Source organism: Opisthorchis viverrini (genome assembly GCF_000715545.1).
Source record: "Opisthorchis viverrini unplaced genomic scaffold opera_v5_184, whole genome shotgun sequence".
Classification (NCBI taxonomy): domain Eukaryota; kingdom Metazoa; phylum Platyhelminthes; class Trematoda; order Opisthorchiida; family Opisthorchiidae; genus Opisthorchis; species Opisthorchis viverrini.
Genome location: NW_008751839.1, coordinates 905,792 through 918,776, shown reverse-complemented (window position 1 = coordinate 918,776; position 12,985 = coordinate 905,792). Strand labels below are relative to the sequence as shown.

At 43.0% G+C, this 12,985-nt stretch overlaps 1 protein-coding gene across 1 annotated transcript in view; it reads right to left on the bottom strand.

Annotated features, from left to right (window-relative positions):
• Positions 1 to 1,146: 1,146 nt before the first annotated feature.
• T265_14366 (hypothetical protein) overlaps positions 1,147 to 12,985 on the bottom strand; it is a gene marked incomplete at both ends in the record, with an annotated part of 16,587 nt that continues 4,748 nt past the window's right edge. Inside the window, 5 exons of the mRNA XM_009173329.1 lie at positions 1,147 to 1,252; positions 2,140 to 2,361; positions 6,778 to 7,002; positions 8,101 to 8,256; positions 12,106 to 12,348. Of these exons, the coding sequence (XP_009171593.1) occupies positions 1,148 to 1,252; positions 2,140 to 2,361; positions 6,778 to 7,002; positions 8,101 to 8,256; positions 12,106 to 12,348 (951 nt within the window). The remainder of the gene's footprint in view (positions 1,253 to 2,139; positions 2,362 to 6,777; positions 7,003 to 8,100; positions 8,257 to 12,105; positions 12,349 to 12,985) is intronic.

Here is a 12,985-nt window from a genome sequence, read left to right as displayed (position 1 = left end):
AAGTAAGTAAGTAAGTAAAGTAAGTTAGTAAGTAAGTAAGTAAGGCAGGTAATCAATTAATTAAGAGGGCGAGTAAATTTATTAAACAAACTTGTCCCTTATTTCTTCTGTAGGTAGATTATATCTTGTGGTCTTGAAGAGAAGGCAACTTTAGTAATTAGTCAGGTGCCCGTTCATCTATTCACCGAGCTTTGTAGTTGACGTGTGGACGTCTCGTCGTAATTCGAAGAGGTACTATCAGTGCGTTGTTAGGTGGGAAGCTCCTCTCTTCATGCTTGCGCTTATTTAGCTAGCAGAGAGCAGCGCCGTAACCTGATTGGATATTGGCCATCATTTTAGTTGAAGTCTAATTGGTATGATCTTGATCCGTGTCGCGTTGTGGTCTGTATTTCGTCCGTCAGAATCCTCCACTACACGCTGAAATTGTTGACCATTTTTTCCTGCTCTGGTTGGTCCTTCCGTGATCTGTATTGAATCATGGCTCACATTCCTGTCGCTTGATTAGTTGATGGTGCACCTTTCATATTTAGTATTGGTGGTTAGTTGATATTGGCAGTTGGTTGTCTTCATTATGATTAGTTTGTCTATCTCAAGGAGCGTGGTTGGTCGATTTGGATGTCTCCTCTCTGTTATTTGACCGGTTGATGACGAAACTTTAGCAAGTCAACCACAAATCCGGGAAAACAAGTCAACAATTAGCTGGTCACTTATCAGAGAATGCATCCGAGCTGCCGAACTTCCAGAGCATTGCCAAGAAAGCAAATTTCAAAACACATATGTAATGCTATTTGGAATCACATGGTTTATCTTAGTTCACTTGAATGACATTGAGACTGCACAAATTTGAAGCAGTTCGATGGACAGTGTATAAAACTTGATAGTTTTGTGTTATTCCTTACATATAGAAGCGATTTTCAATGTGTCGTTTAAGGCAATCAATACGAGCTACAACTCTTAGGTTCCAATTACCACGGCTTGGTTGGACCTTGTTTGCAAGTATAGTTCAGACACGGTCATGGCTTGTGGAAAGTGTGCCTTGTTGGATAGTGGTTTGGCATTTAAATGCAGTTGTCGAATCGTCGCTTCTTCAACTCGTGTTTTTGTAAATTTACTCAACTTATTAGTCAGGTGCCCGTTCATCTATTCACCGAGCTTTGTAGTTGACGTGTGGACGTCTCGTCGTAATTCGAAGAGGTACTATCAGTGCGTTGTTAGGTGGGAAGCTCCTCTCTTCATGCTCGCGCTTATTTAGCTAGCAAAGAGCAGCGCCGTAACCTGATTGAATATTGGCATACTGCCTAATTCCTTGCTTGATTACTTTGATATGATGTTACGAAGTCTAATGCGGAACTTCATTCACCGATTCGACTGATACACGACACTTGACGTTCCCCTTGTGGATTTCTGCTTTTCAGATGTGAAGTCAAAGTTCCGGCTTTTTCGTCCTGTCTTTGTGGTGATAGTGCAAAATAATTCCACTTTAAAACGAACGCTGACAGGATTGGTCAGCAGTGGTACCTCAACAGAGGAGGGACTTGCGCTGGTACTTGAATTAAACTATGCAGTGGCGCAATGTTGTCGTGTAGCGGGAGACGCCCTGTTTGGGAATCTGTTCGACGGTAGTCATGGCTGGAATTTGACAGTATCAGCAAAACCTGGCCGCCCCAGTGAAGTGCTCATTGTAGAGGGTTAATTTGTGTCTAGTTTGCTCTGTGTATCTGATTTCCGTTATATCTCTTTTGTGGAATACAATAATGTGTGCGATTTTGTTAGAAGAGAATCAACGGAATTCAAGAGAGGATTAATTCAAAACCAGGGACTACCAGATTCCTTTGGATGGCCAACTCGTGCAAAAGTCACTCAGTGGTCAAGTGATTGCCCAATCAACCAACCAACCAATCAATCAATCAATCAATCAGTCAGTCAATCAATCAATCGCTCGGTCAATCAATAGTTCCATCCATCCATCCATCAGTCAGTCAGTCGGTCAGATCGAGCAGTGAATCAATAAAGCCACAAACCATCCAATCTGCAAATAGGTCGGATATTAGTCAACACTATTATGATATTAAAAATGTCACAACGAAGATGATTTTATATAGAATATGTAGTCCTTTAGTTATCAAATACAGAACTTACAATCACTGTTCCAAGCTTCAGCATCCGCCCATGAAAACTCCAGAAACGATTCGCGAATAGACCGGAACCCATCGTTCGATGCTTCAAGAACTTCCCGAATTTCGTAAGTTCCCTGGTTGTCGATCCGTTGATACGGGCCGTCGCCCGAAACCGAGGCGATCGATTTGGAAGTTTTTCCAGTGAGTAGAACGTAACCGTTTCCCATACGTGGACGTTAATACCCTGTTTGTTTGTGTGTGTGTAAAGATGTGGGATGCTGTTTAGGGTGATTCACGACTGTCACTTCGGTATGCCTGAGCTTTAGTAAATCTGCTCGCACACATTTATAAAGCAATAATTCCCACTGAACAACCTTTAAAAAAATTTGACAGAATTGTAACTCTTATCAGTCTACCTGTTTTCTTTCCAGGAAAAGTCGTAGAGAAATATAATCATTTTCAAATCAATTTGGTTTTCACGAGAGACTTAACTGAGTCTCCCTTTTGTGATGTCCTACAACTGATTGTGCTGCACACAGGCCGCCTCATGTTTCAGTTGGCACGATATTCCAGATATCGCAGTACATTTTCATGAAAAAAACTACTCACAAGTTTGCTGAAAACACTTCGACAGCCCACTTGACCAGGTTCGCCCTTCTTGGGGCTCATCAGGTAGGCGCACAGTCCCCGAGTTTCCGTCAACCTCATGTTCTACTTGAACCCAAATTGGACTGTTTTCGGGAAATTCACTCATTTGCAAATCAATTTGGTTATCATGAGAGACTCAACTGAATCTCTCGTTTATGATGTCGTAGTGAAGGCAGCCAAGCGACATTTCACTGATCATGAAGGTGTAAACCGTCTATCATTGCAGCAGAATGTGATACCAGGAAGTGAACGTTCGTTAGATTTCGAAGCCCATAGAGATCCGTCAAAGATTTGACCGTAGGTCAAAGGGAGAGTGGAAAGTCCTCATTAGACTCTTTGCCCAAATTGTTAATAGGAAAGGTCCACAAAATTCGAATCAACTTCACCGTCAGATATACTGTGGATGCAAAAAAATGCACAGACCTACAAGACTCATCGTCACTGAGTAAAGGGTTCTATCGGGAATCAGGTTCAAATGAGCTTGATTCGCGGAAGAGATGTCTCCCGCAGAGACATCTCAGCCATAGCTTTACTTACAGTTTTGTGATCTTGCATACACCTTTCTTAAGGACGTCATTTTCGAAGAAGTTCAAAAGGCCATGACATGTAGACGAGGAAGCCTAGAGCAGCCGTTGCGTCAATTAAAACCACGTGATTTCACGCTAGATGGAAATGGATTAGGACGGATATCGATGGAACGCTACAAAAGTGTAACACAAGTAAATTTTATTGATTGGATGAGTCCAGGTGTAAATAAGATTGGTTTCATCCAGCCGAGCGGGTGATAGAAGCAAGACTGGAGTCCATTGTCTAGGCGGAACAGACCGCTTATAAAATTCATGAAAATGCTTCGACATTTCACAACCGGTTTTTCCCTCCCTGAGACTCAACAGGCTGGCTCATTCCCCTGTCCGTGGTACCCCAGTTGTACACTTGGCTTCCACGGGAGACTCTACTGAATCTTCGCAGAATGTGCCGTGTAACGACAGGCTCATGCTACAAATGAAACCAAACAAATGAGTGTTCCTCTTGTAGAATGACGCAAGCTTGTTTACTATGCAGTAATGATGTTGAAACTGGTAGTGGGCTATCAAAGGATTTTTAGCAACCTCATTAAGTAAGCAATTTATGCCAAGAAAATATTCCCCAATATCTCGAGTTTCATCCCAATTGAAACTTGAGGCGGCCTTTCTTCAGCTAGACAAAAGATTCAGCCGAAAATTAGCCTGAAAATAAGTATTTTTTTCGCGACATTTCAATATATTTAGGGAGGGGAATTCGTCTGTAGTATTCACTTAACAACCCAGCGTACTGTATTTAACGCAACTTTTTGTCTGGATAAAGGGATAAAAGGTGAATGGCATCAACTTCAGGAATAATAAGGATGGAATCTGAAAAAACAACTATCAGAGCTGTTGAGGGGTTTACGTGGCGAACACTACCCATCAGATGTTTCCTCATGGCCCTTCTTAGTGCTGTCAATAGATGGGCTACGGAAATACTCAGTGATGCATGTCCTGATGTGCTCCACTCTTTGGGTGACGTAATTGTAGCCAAAATGATAGATAACATCGTTTATTTCAAACAAAAGCGAATCGTCTCCCACAGATGCAGGCAGCAAGCACATGGTTTCTTCAGTCAATATAATTTCGGGCAGCGTCAAAAGTCCGCTTGAGTATCGAGTTCAAACGGTTTTGGATAGTGGGGCATACGTCATCACATTTGAAAGAATAACAAAGCTAGCCCGCACTTTGCGGAAGAGATGAAACTACATCACGCTACTCCGAGAGTACACTGCTTCCTAGTGAGATCGACTGGATACCCATTTTCGATGAAAATTGTCACTTGGTAAGCAAACTCCAAGGTCTAATATGTTTATTGTTGCGATATGATACACCTCACTAAGTAGATTGTTTTCGACGAATTTGTGTAAGGCTTTGACATTCAGATGCTACGTGAATTTTCCGCGGGTACTACCGGACTAGGAACCATCCACTTGAATCGTCATCAGCAGCTTTATGTTGATTTCGATCGCAGATTTTTGCGGACATTGTCCAGTAGCGACTCGAGCTATTGACCTTGGTTCTGAATTGTTCATGTCACACTTACAAGGATCAAGGTTCTGGGTTGGTTGTGATAACAATTTGTTCTTAATCGCCGATGAAAACGTTTGCCGATATGAGCTCCAAGGGAAAAACTATCGCAAAGCCTTCCGGTTTTTGTACTATACACCCATGAATACCGCCTCAGTCTTGGTAAGTGAGTCAACAGCACCTTTTCCCGGGTTTTCCGAAGGACTATACTTCATATCTTCCTCAAACTGTGCGATCACTTGTGATCCGCGCATCTTAAGTTTGGAAATTGAACACTTTGATCATCCTGAATGACCGATTGTCAAACGAGAAGGGCCACTCTTAGGCTGGGCTAAGGCTGTGGCTATGTGAGGCCTCCATGGGTTTCCCGTATTGCAGTAAGGAAGGGCCTTTTGACATCTTACTTGTCCTGCACTTGGGCAACGCCTATCCTCTCAGAAGTGGCTTTTCATCTTACAGCAAAATCGACCTGCATCGAAGTTCCCTGACATTTCGGTTGTGGTCGCAAAATGCCCTCCAAAAGTCGATGTTCTACAGCTCTACTCTTCAAGCTTCCTGCATTTTTCCCTCATGTCTTCAGAGTATCTTCTGTGTTTAAGTGGTGAACAAACAGTTGAATAAGACGTCGCGAAATTACATGAGATCGATTAATTCCGTAGAATCGATCCTAGGCGCTAGTGTGTAGTCTTTACTACTTGTATCTAAGTGACTTCATGGTTACTCGAAGAGCCTGGTATCAATCTTTCCACTCACAACCAGAGAGTTAACTATAGTCAAATGCAAAAGAGTTATTGTATTACCTTCGCTGTCCACGTGTGTGGAAAATTCTCCCTTAGGTGACGAACTGCCTGTCTATCATCCCTTTCAAGTAGGTATTTTGTTTATGTTGCATCAACGTGAAGACAGTGACACGGTGCAATCGCTCTTCAATGCTTACTCACAAATCAAGACCGGATCAGATTTCATGGGGTACTGCCACTCTGGCAGCTTGCTGAATGGTCATCAAATTGAGTCCTAATTCTGTATTTCCAAGGCTGTGATGGCTTCTGGTGAACTTGTGGAGGGGGCATGGGCACACCGAAACCTTCAGTTGAGGCCGAACTGTTGTTTGACACCCAAAAGGTTGGACAGCTCCTTGCCTGAGATGCGACACTCCAACAACTTAATATACGATGAGGCAAACACTAGTCATCGGCTAAAGTGAAGCTGAGGGCCAGTTGGTCAGCTGTTCGCTGCTGGTCGGATTAGGGTTCAAACCACTAGGAGGAGAGTCATGAACTTTGTGTGATCTTTACGCTTGATGATTCCCAATGGAGATGAAACAACTGCAGATTGGCCCCATTTACAGTACGAAACTTTCATCGTGTATCTGACAAATCTTATGACTGGTGCAGACCGCCGAGCTCCCTTCTGCATATTCTTGGCTTCTTCGAGTGACTTGACAACCAGAAACCGTCAGTCCATCATGGTTTTGTTTTTGGAAATGCCCACGCTTCCAACATTCAGGTATCAATAGGTCGAATCTACACCGGATAGAGTGCTTTCATTTGATTGCAGGCATGCCTGGGTTCAAACATTCAAAGGTATTACCCTTCCTGTGCAGTGTTCATCGACGCACTGCAGTGTGAATGCAGAAATAGATATTAGCCCACCGTGTATGCGCGCGTCTTTGGAGCGTCAACAGCTGTGTTGCAAAAGACGTTCAGTTTTCTTAGATCGTGATCATGGATCCGATAAGCCCGGGACAGTTGGGTGTGTCTAAAGCTAATTTTTCCCCAAGAACCCGGATTATTGTCTTTTTTCCTAATCGATAATGGGATTTGTTTCGCTCACGGTGAAAATACACAATTTTGTTTTTTTTCCAAAGAAAAGGTCGCTACTATTAACTGTGTTCTTCACACGATGAAAGGAAACATCACATCATAAACGAGAGATTCATCTGAGTATCTCGTGAAAACCAAATTGATTTGCAAATGAGTGTATTTGTCGAAATCAGTGCAATTTGGGTTCAAGTACAACATAAGGTTGATGGAAACTCGGGGACTGCGCCTACCTGATGAGCCCGAACTGGAAAGGCGAAACCGGTCGTGGGCTGTCGAAGAGTTTTCAGCAACCATGTGAGTAGTTTCATTTATGAAAACATCCTTACTTCTTTTTCACTGAAGGCTACTTCGAGACTGGTTAGCACAGAACCGATTATCAGCTAGAAATCTTTTGCAGTATTAAACCGTGTGGTTTGTCTTTACTGCAGTAGTGTTTAGGAGTACAGGTAGTCTTCTATAGATTCCAAAGGTTGGAGGCGAAAGACGTATTAATTAAACCCGCACACCCGTTACCCTATTGATCCAGTTGGTTCATCGATCATTTCAGCTGTTCTCATCGACAGGGTAGAACTGAACTTGCCCAACTATAATCTGTCACTTTTAGTTCAGATGCAGTAAAATTGGGTGGCCATAAATGCATTTCTCTTCCCTAGCATACACAGGGCATGGTAAGAGCAGTCAAGACAGCACAATGAAGTAGATAGTTCGCGAACATCCGGATCTGTTAGAGAAAGTCGAACCCGCTCGGTCTTCTTAACAGACACTTGCGAAGTAGTTATTTGGTTAGATGATCGTTGACGAAATAGCCAAATTTTTCGTTTTTTGTTCTCATGCAGTTGGAAAGCGTAAAAAGATGCCACTTTTTATGCAAGAGTTGACGAGTACCCTGTTTCTTGAAATGAAAGAGACTTGTTTCACCATATCAACTTTCACTAACACTTGAAATGCTCTCCCCAAATAGGGAACAGCACTTCGGAAGGGTTAGGTATGAGTACTGATTCGCCATCTGGCGAGCTACACAGTGGATCCTTTTTGACAGGCTAAAATACTGAAGAATCATCAGAGAAGTAGCCTGTCTTCGGTTGTGTCTAACTGAAACTACCCTTCTGAGGTTATGGTTAACAATACCGGTTATATAATGAAAGCGAATTTTCGCTAGTTTCCAAACTGAGTTAGGGTTAACGGTTAATTTAGATGAATTCCTGGTAATTAAGTCAAGTTTATTTGCGTTGATATCAACCCACTTTAAAAATGAGCACATTTTGACACTTATGAACAAGTCGGTTTTCCGTTGGTTTCTAAGATTGATTCGAACTCGTGAACTTTTCCAAACTAATGAGCTTTAAAAACGGTCAGGCCCGCCGTGGGCTTTAGGACCAATGTGTTATGTCAAGCGCGTGTTGATAGATATTTACTAACCAGAAGGAAGTTGGAGCGAAACATCGAGCCGTGCACGTATACCGGATAGGGTCTCACATCACATTGTACAATCTGAGGGTCCTCTACCACACGCATATATTCAAGGTATATCCGGTAGAGCACTAGGACCGCTTGGATGATGGCTGAAGCACGATCCTGCGTGGAAAAAGAACCACATACGGAGTAAGTTCGAAGTAAAATGAGGAGAGTATTGCAAAAGACAAATGAAAAGTACCTGACTTGAGAGTGATCTCTCGCCAAACAAGAGGGCTTGATCTATTTGTGAGTGCTAAGCATGGTTTGGAATATCACCTAGATATTGGTTTATATTAGCCCCCCAGAAGTGTTGACACCTCGATTCCAGCAAGAGGCTGGTACATGGTCACATATTCTGCGATAGCCCTGTTCGCTAAGCTGACTAAAATATTTGGTCCGTTTTTGTTGGTAGTGTGAGGAGATTTGGGATTTTTGTGGAGATTTCGTCCTGTAAGTGAAGCCAATCTATGCGGGAAAGCCGAGAAGCACTGTACAGCTGTTTCATCCTTATTGGGAATCATCAGCAGTGCGCATCTCACGAAACTCCGATGAGTCTCGAACCCGTGATCTCCCGGCTAGTAGTTTGAACACTTAACCATTCGGCCACGAGCGGCTGATCAGCAGTGTGATTAACTCGCACTTAGACAGGATATAGCCCCGCTCATCCTTTTTTGTTTACTAATGGCAACCAAACAGAAGGAGGGTAGCAAGCCTCCATGGTATGAGTGACTGTATTATGTAACCGTCTGGAGGTAAAGCCGTACCGCCTCTAGGACTGTGAGGCACATAAGGTGTCTCCTTCAGGTGGCCCGCTTTTCCATATTTTTGGAGGCAGTAGTGACGCCTCTCGTGAGAAAGAGAGGTCTGAACAAATAGTACTGCTCACTCCCAACTTCGTGACCATCGGCATTTTAACTAATATGGTCAAAATATATTCCAAAAAGAAACACGAAACAGGTGCGACTCAGAACGCACATGATGGGCAAAATAGCATCTGGAGTAGAACTTACGTCTCACTGTCTCCGTCTCAGGGTGATTTCAACCACTACAAACAAGTGGGTCGAAATTTTCGGTCATTGGCTTCGAACAATTTTTTCGCTCAAGAAAACCCTGCCACTCACCGTGTTCATGGTCAAACCAGGACACTGGAAGCCAGAGGTGGATTACGTCAAAACAACTGAAATCCCTGTCCGGGGTAGTCGGAAACGTACTACTATTCACAACTCCAATCAAACTTGAAGACATTTTGTTCAGGGAGGTACGTCAATGAAGCGCCACTGTTCGCTGCTGTCACTGTCAATGATGACAATGATTACATTTAGGGGTTGACGTCACGTGGCTACCGAAGCTCAGGGAGGTACGTCAATGAAGCGCCACTGTCGCTGGCAATGATGAAAATGACTGCATTTAGGGATTGACGTCACTCGACTGCGGAAGCCTGAAACCTGGAGTGTCAAGACTTCATTACACTGGACCTGAAAAGCCGAGAGCGCTTGTTGATAGAGCACTCAAAATCCCCATTTTCGGTTAGAAAAAACTGGCTGGAATGAGATACATCTTCTACAGAACCGTTAGTAAGTCAAAATGTATCAGTTTAAGAATGAAGACCATTCGAATGCATTCCATAGGAGATCACTTTCCCTCGTTTGTGAAAACACACACCATTAGTATCTTGTTCATAAAGGGAAAAAGCTAGATTTTATACCCAACTGTCGAATTTTATTTAGTCCACAGTGATCACCGAACTGATTTTTCAGTTAGGTCTCAATACTTGTTAGGAATTCATAAAAAAGACGGGCGTCTTGAAATCGGCTGACTGAACAACAATTTCTTTATGTCTGGAGCTCTGGGGTCTACGGTTGACAGCACGTGATCTGTCCCGAAAAAATCTGATTGGCTACTTGCACACACTCAAGAGATGGCACAGAATTCTTATTAAAAATATCACTATCCGACAAGTATGCTTTGAAAAGATTCATTAACAAGTTGGTACGTAACTCTAAACGTATCCCGGACCATTTTTGATACGAATATAGATGCGCGTCACCTTTGAAAACACTACAGGGGCGGAACAAAAGAACAGTCCATGAGGCCGGATATCAGAGGATTGAGTCGGCAAGTGCAATGTGATTTCAGACTCTATCAAAGGGTCTGTCAGATCCAACTCTACGGACATCCGTGGACGAAGAATAGGCTGAATAAAAACACATTTGCAATGGAGATACCTCGGAGGAAGTAATTTGCTCGGGATAATTGTTTCGTCGTACACACTTGTGCAATTTCTTAGAACACTAGTAGAATACTAGTCGAGTACTGAATAAGTCGTCAACCTCTATCGCCAAAGAATAATATCAAACCACTGGGGGAAATCTCACAGAATGCTTGCGGCAGCTGAAGAATGAATTGGAAGGCTGTAGAGAAATCTCATCGTAGGCGAAGTTTAGATGGGGGAGGAGCACCACTGAATTGATCTTCGCAGTGAGAAAAAATACAGAAGAAATGTTCACAATGCAATCAATCGCTATGCGTTCTAACCCCTGAACTAAAGAAGCTAGGATTCGGTGGACAGAGAAACACCGCGAATCGTTCTTCGGAGGGTGAACTCCTCAAATGAATTCGTAATTCCTGTCAAATATTTCCAATCTGGGAGGATTCCGAGCTCGTGGAAATACGCCTGCAGATTTACAACAATGACACGCGTTATGGTGCCAACGTTTCAGATGTGAGATGGTGTGAATAAAGGGTATCACCGCCAAATACGTTTTGTCCAAAAGAATGCTACATGACGCAAAGCATTGTGCTTTATTGACATTCTCAGTCGGAAGTGTAGTGTCCAAAGTCGACATTTGCGTCTGAGGTATCTCCCTTTGGTGTAGACGTAAACCCAGGCTGCTTTGCTATCCAGCCGCTCGAAAAGCTGTCAAATTCAGTGGTCAGAGGGAACGAAAAAGGTACCTTAGCAACACTCTGACTACCTACTAGATGATCGACAGAAAATTGGATTTTATCTCTGGAAAACTCCAGAAACGTGTTCAGCACACCCGTGATAGGCTAGTGGAAACAACAGTCTTTTTGTGCTGCGCTATCGTATTGTCTACGCTATGGTACGGCAATGAGACATCGACAGTCATCTGCGAATCCTCGATTGGTTTTAGCCGCGCGCACAGTTAAGCACGCAGATTGGGCAGATCGGACCCCAAGTATTTGAATTCTTCAAAACACCAAAATGTTGAGATTCGAGAACACATGGACTGACGACCAGATGTTCGTGTTAGGTCAGGTGGAGCGTATGGAACCAGAACGAATCCCTAACTAGCTGCTTTACGGGCGTTTGAAGAATGGTCTACCAGAATACGATATGAGGGCAGATTTCGAGGAAGTTTTGATTTAAAATCATTCGTAGCCTGATAACAAGTACGCATTCTGTTGTATTCGATGACTTCATGGGTAGGAGAATATGTGGATTCACAAATCCGTAGGCGGTTGGACCAAGGTTCACCTTATAGAATAGATGGAAACTAGCAAAAATGCCAGCAATAAGCGAAGTGTTGCTGTTTGAATCACACCGGCCCGAACAACGTACACAAAAGTAGTTGAAACAAACGTTCCTACTACCCTGGCATTGTTCAGGTGACTTGCTGAAATCAACCAATCAGCTGGAAAGTTGTTTTGTTGTCCCGTCTTTGCACTGCTTTCAGCTTTTATGACCCAAGGACACAGGCTGTGACGGTTTGGTATTTGTTCTCTATTCATCGTTAAACAGGGGCAAAAATGGTTATCTTATCTCTGGGTTGGACTCTACTTATAAGGGCCAGTTGACTCGATGACCTACTGGAAAAGAAACTGAATATCGAGTTACTCGGGAACAAGTGATGGCCACATTCTACTGAACTGTGAAAAATTCAATAACCACGCTCATTCGTCTGTGGCTAACCAAACGGAATCACTGAAATCTAGCCACTGACCTACCGGAATATCCAGGAAATTACAGCCGATCTCCTTGGTGAAAGTCACATTAATCCAAGGTAGTAGAAATCCGAACTCGGCACAATCTTCTGGGTTGAGGAATGGTGTGTAGCGAAGAAACCCGAAATTCATGCTTGACCTCTCCTCAGTTGCCGATAAAATCCGTAGAAGGGCGGATACTGACATATCCAACCTTTCACCCAAGATCCAAAAATACTCTGTCGTCAACTTTGAGTGATTGGCAATCTGCAGTGAAATTGTGCATGAACTAACAAACTTTAGGTGAAAATGGGTCACTAGGGAATTTGATTCATAGGTAGCATATGATGATTTTGTTAAAATTTGACATTTTCAGCTACCAAAATGTGTTGCTCGCTTGCTAATCAAGTGACTACTCATCTGTCTATCAAGCCTAACAACATTCTACCCTCATATACCATTTCTTGGTGTGATAGGATGTGTGCTTCAGTATGTATCTGGTTCTATCCAACATGCTAGATAACGTCCCTATCAAAAGTTTGAACTGTGGTCTCTTACCAGTGTGGAAACTTCGTTCTGTATTTGAAGGCAGTCTTTGCCGAGAATCCTAGAATTACACCTGTCCCATTTGTATCAAGAGTAACTGGCAGTGTGCATCTCCAAAAACCCAAGGAAATGTGGAACTTGTGATCTCTTGGCTAGTAGTTTGAACACTTGGTCACCTAGGCAGATCAACTCGCACCCATAATCTTCAATCAATTAAGAAAAATGTTTGGGACCGATTGGGAAGTCATCGTTTCATAGAGGTTTGGTAAACAATCGGTGCATTTATTGCTGGGCAACGTTCCGCTTCTGACACAAAAGCTTCGTCAGGCCAAGTGGATAAGTAAGTAGGTTGATTGGG